General features: G+C 34.6%; 1 protein-coding gene across 1 annotated transcript in view; it reads left to right on the top strand.

Annotated features, from left to right (window-relative positions):
• The window catches only part of LOC135100437 (uncharacterized), a 23,891-nt gene extending 18,315 nt beyond the window's left edge, over nucleotides 1–5,576 (top strand). The window contains exon 6 of the mRNA XM_064003311.1: nucleotides 538–5,576. Coding sequence (XP_063859381.1) covers nucleotides 538–5,432 — 4,895 coding nt within the window. The 3' untranslated portion in view covers nucleotides 5,433–5,576. The remainder of the gene's footprint in view (nucleotides 1–537) is intronic.

The following is a 5,576-nucleotide window of genomic DNA, read 5'->3' as shown; positions in this document are numbered from 1 at the left end:
ATAGGGATGTGCTTTTAGATCAGTTTAGCCAGGGATGACTACAGTACACAAGATCAGATAGACTCCTTGTATGGCCTCCTTTTTGATGCAGTAATCATAAATAGGATATTGAGTAGACAGTAGTATATGAGCATTAAAAATTTATTTCAATGATGCATGGTTGCTTATGTGAATCAAGTTATTTTTCACATATTTTTTTTAAATATCTTGTAAATGAACTCTTGACTTGCTTTTAGTGGCAGTGGGTGATGATGGGATTTGACAGTTTGTCGAAACTTGACATCATAAGATTATTTGATTTATGTTACTATATACCTATATGTACAAAGTCTTTGATATTTTTACTTATAACATATTAATTGCCTGCTATTAGAAGTTTTGTTTTCTTTGTTTGGACAAATAATATTGTGCATTTATTTTACATTTTATCTTATATTATGTATTTTATTATGTATTATGTGTTAAGCATTTTGTATTATGTATCTTGCTGATATATTACTTTAGTTCTCCTGTGTCAATAAACTAATTGTATTTCAGGTCAGATGAACAGAGACCCATGGTCAGTTACAGACCTCTACTTGGAGGAGGTGGCAATAGAAATTATAGTGCAAGATAAGCAAGAGGCGAGTCATTCTGATCAAGCGGCTAAATGTGACGTGCAGCTTCAGGATCTGTTGAGTCTCTTTGGAAAGAAGCAAAATGAATCTGAAATATCCCATTTATCTACCTCAGAAACTACATTAGCTTTACCATCTGAAGTCAGTGGTGAAATATTAGAGAAAAATAATAGAGAACTTCCTCTCAAGGGAAGAAGTAAGATAAGTTATGAGAGTGAGGGAAAGAAAATTGAAGATCATGAAAATCCTACTATAAATGGTGAACAAATTGCTCAACATTTTTTTGTTACTAAAGACTCAAGACAAAAGGAGCATGTAGACACACATAACATTGAACAGAAAGATATTGCTACAAACATATTATACAAACAAGCTAAAGGGCAAAATTCTTCCCAGTGTGATATTGATAAATCACATCTTACAGACATGGCTCTAGAAAATTCTCAATCATTCCAGAAAGTAGATTCTAACTTTGAAAACCTCTCAGTGCAAAGAGATTGGTATTCAGAAGCAAATGTGGAAAATTCACTCACTGTGGAAATAGATTCAAATAGTTTCTTCAGTGAGGAAGTAGGATTATTAGAACAGCAGTTAATTTCCAATACACATGAAAGTATGCACACATTATCTTCAGAAGATGGTAATGAACAAGTAATTGCTCATAGCCTAGAAACACCTTTCAGTGTAAAGCAATTAGGTTCCAGCATATCTGAGAGTGTTCACACATCATCTCTTGAGAAAGACAATAACAAACAAATTGTATTTGGTGGTCAAGAAACTTCTGTGATTGTGAAGCAATCTTTTGACAAAACTCAAAGTGAAACAAACCATGACTCTTTGAAAACAGAAAGCTCTGAACTGAATATGGAGAACTGTGTCATTGAAAGAACCCCAAGTCTGCCATCCAATATTGATAAAAAATCAGTTTTTGAACTCACTGATAGACATTATACTGATGGTTATACCAGTGATTTGAATATTCAGAAAACTTGTGAGTATACAAATCCTCGGTTTGAAAAAGTGTTCGAAGAGGAAAAAACACTGATAAAAAAACTAAATTCATGTACACCAGGAATAATCAGTCATGGTCAGTTTGATAACATGGATACATGTAGTAGTGATATGTACCCCAGCATTTCTCCAGAAGCCAGCTCACATTACTTTTTTAACAACCAAAAATTTGGACCTGTTCGCAGTTGGATTGGAGATAGTGATGACTTATCACTGACTGGTAATGAATTCAGATTTAAGGAAAGAATGATAAGAAACAATATTCATTCAAAATCTTTTTTAGATTTAAAGTCAGAGTTTTCCTCAAGCAAGTATTTTCAGTCTTTAGTTGAGGACATGGAGGTTGATGAAAGTTTTCTTCAGTGCCCTGTTGATGAACACCCAAGTGAAACTTTTTTTGAGCATTTCAAAAGTCCTCTCTTTTTTGGGGAAACTGCAAGTAATTCTACTGTCCACATAGAAGTGCCTGAGGCAGTTGAGCCTGATTTTATTTACAGGGACTGGTCAGAATCAAGCAGTACAAGTAAGTCATTCTTTCAGATATATGATCAGCACTTAGCTGGCAGTGTGACATCAGCAGCTTATACACAAGTATCTCATGTGCCTTTGCCAAGCAACATGGCTCTAGTTCCTATTACCTCAGTTCCCAGTAATGATCCTTCATCTAAAGTCTTATCTGTTATAAGAAAACAAGACCTTGGAAAAAAAACAATCATTCCAAATAATCCAAAAGTAACACACATATTAGCCTTACCAAATGTAAATGTCCCTATTGATGGACCAGAACCATCTTCATCAATATTCAGATTGCCTTCAGAAAACTTAATACCCGAAACTTCAATGGCAGGATCTTCTGGCGATGTAAATGTTAGAGGCAAGAAACCTGAATCAATCAAATGTGTTTCAGAACGGGAAATTGACACTTCCAAGAAACTTATCAACCAAAAGCAAGATTTTGCTCTTGAGTGTGCTGCCACTGCTAGTTCAGGTAATGGAACAGATCAAGAAAATTGTTCTAATACAGAACAAGTAAAATTTGATAAAAACAGTAAAAAATCTGGTGCCTTATCAGATTGTTCTCCTCAGGACATATTAGGTAAGGAATCAAGATTAGATGTATTGAAAATAAAATCAAAGTCCATGTCATCCATACCAAGTTCCAAAGAAATTTCCCTTTCCCCTTCTGAGCCACTCAGTTTGATGCAAACTTCCACATCTCATTGTTCAGCTGGTATTCAGAATTGTAAAACCTGTTTTTGCAATTTAGGAAACATGGAGAACAAAGCAGAAAGCACTATGGCTTGTAAGGAACAAATTGAATGCCAGCAAGACTCTCTGTCAGATTTAGGCCCCTCTGATTTAGATGTTAATAGTGATAGGATGCCAATAATTTCCTTTGATCCAGATGATGAAATCCATATAACTATTCCTGAAAACATTCTTGAACATAGATGTAATCCTCAGGAAAAAAATGAATCTTGTACCCTAAAAAATGATATGAGTGAAAAATATTTGGTTGATGTTCCTGTTGATCAGTGTAGTATAAATGAAGATATTATATCTGCATTTCATTTTGATGAAATTGAGAAGGCAGAGCTGTCATTTACAAAGGCATATAATCTTGGATTAAAGAGGAAGACTGATGATGAATATGAAAGCCAAAAGAAATTTAAATTACTTGATACAACCACTGAAGTAAGAGTTAGTGAATATATACCTCAAAATGAAAACCAGTCACCAGCTTCCTCCAATTCACAGCATAGTTTACACATGTGTGGAATTCTTGATAATTCAGTTCCTCATGATAAGTACTGTTGTAGTTCATTACACCAAGACTTTGAGGATCTTCCTGATCATACAGCTGACAAGAAAAATACTCAGCAGGCAGGGAAAACTTATGCAGGATCCAGGAAACTGTGCAAAAATAATGAGAAGTCTAAGGATGCAGCAGTGTATGATATTCTCAAATCATGCATTGCCAAAGATTCTACTGATAATGATTACTCAGTTTGTAGTAATGCCAAAGAGACCACTACCCATAAAGTTTATGACCAGACAGTATTTGATGATGATGCTAAGTTTGGTTCTGTAAAGGCAAGTCCTCAATATGATAGTCATTCATGTTTGAGGGTAGAGACAGAAGGAGACAACCTTAGCTTTTTTCAGTTAGATTCCTTTGATAGTGATTTCTTAGGTTCATTTCTTTCACCAACTGAAAGTAATTTATCAGTACCCAAATCATCTAAGGAGGAAGAAGATTCAGAACACTTTACCCTCTTAAAATCTTATGCTAGTTTGGAGGCTGAGAAACAGGAAAATATTGTTATGAAGAAATTGCAACAAAAGAAGATATTATTAAATGAGGAAATTCTACATAGTGCCTCAGAATGTGCATTACGAATGGATAATGGTGATGATTTAGAAGATAAAAGAAATATTGTACCATCATATATTCCAAGTACTGATGATGTTTCAAGAAATGTGCACCAGTTTAGTGCTTCATGTGAAGAAGCTAAGCCACTTTTTAGATCTAAATGTTCATCTGTTGATTACAAGGAATCTCCTAGCTTTTCAGATGCTATTGAGTTAAACCAGGCACTTAGCAAAACAAGTGTGTTAAAAGGCTCACAACCATCCAATAAAGCAATTGTGTTGAAGTCTTTACAACCATCTGGTAAAACAGTTGTATTGAAATCCTCACAGCCATTTGGCAAAACAGTTGTACTGAAATCCTCTCAAGCAGTAGGAAAAACAATTTTGTTGAAATCCTCTCAATCATCTAGTAAAACATTTGTGTTGAAATCCTCACAGCCATCCAACAAGATAATTGCATTAAAATCACCACAACCATCCCCTTCAGTTTCCTCTCATAATTCTGATAAATCTAACAAAACTACATGTTTTACACAGTTATCTCCTTTGCCTCCAGTGAGTTCTCATGTTTTAGACAATATGAATATGACTACTGGTAGAGTTTATCCCAGGAACCAAAATGTTACTGGTGCTGCTGTTCCTCAGTCACTTCTGTTGTTACCACCTCATACTAAAGAAAACAAAGCACTTCAACCTTTGGCTATGACTCCTTCCTCGTTTGCACATAATGGCACAACTAGTAGTCAGATGATTAGTTCTGGTGTTCAGAAACAAGTATCTCTAATAGATTATCAAACTCCTGTACCAGCAAATCCACCAACTATAGTTCCACCAGCTTTAGCCACCAATAATAGAGATTTATCATCCACTATAGCACAGGGAGGTCATATACATTGTCCAGTAGATAGAATTGTAAGGATGGTGGCTTCACCAATTTCACATGACTGCATACAAGTTAAAAAGAGTGAGATACAGGAACAAAAGGAGAAGAACTTAGAATCATATCCAAATAATGGTAGTAATCAGGAGACTTCCAGCATGCTTAAGATGATCAAATTGGGCTCGAATGGTCAGTTTTACTTGAGACCCTCATCAGCTTTAAAAAATGCCATATCAGAAATGAGGAAAAAGAAGAATATTGAAGATAAAGAAGAGAAGGAAACTAGTTCTGGATATCTAACCCTGCCTGATGGCAATCCAATTCCTCATCCAATTTTCATTCCTTCTAAAAAGGTTGAAGAAGTGCAAGTAATAAAACCGAAGAGAAAGAAGAGGAGGAAGAGATGTGTCAACAGAATTAAGACTCTATTAACAGAAAAGATTAAAGAGTCTTTTGAATTTAATAATAAAAATGAAATTCCAAAAGTTATGGTAGTCTATGCGAGGGGAAGCTTCCATATCTGTCAGATAGACGTTTCAGAAGACAGATAATATTACGTTATGTATGTTAACAGGAAAATTAAATATAACTGAAAAATATGCTGTGATGTTTTTTATTTATTTACATATTTTTATACTTCAGTTTGTGACAATGTGATAACAATTGTACTCTATTAATAAATGTTAGACAAAATA

The sequence above is a fragment of the Scylla paramamosain genome, chromosome 5, assembly GCF_035594125.1.
Source record: "Scylla paramamosain isolate STU-SP2022 chromosome 5, ASM3559412v1, whole genome shotgun sequence".
Lineage (NCBI taxonomy): Eukaryota > Metazoa > Arthropoda > Malacostraca > Decapoda > Portunidae > Scylla > Scylla paramamosain.
This window is presented reverse-complemented; position numbering and strand designations above follow the sequence as displayed.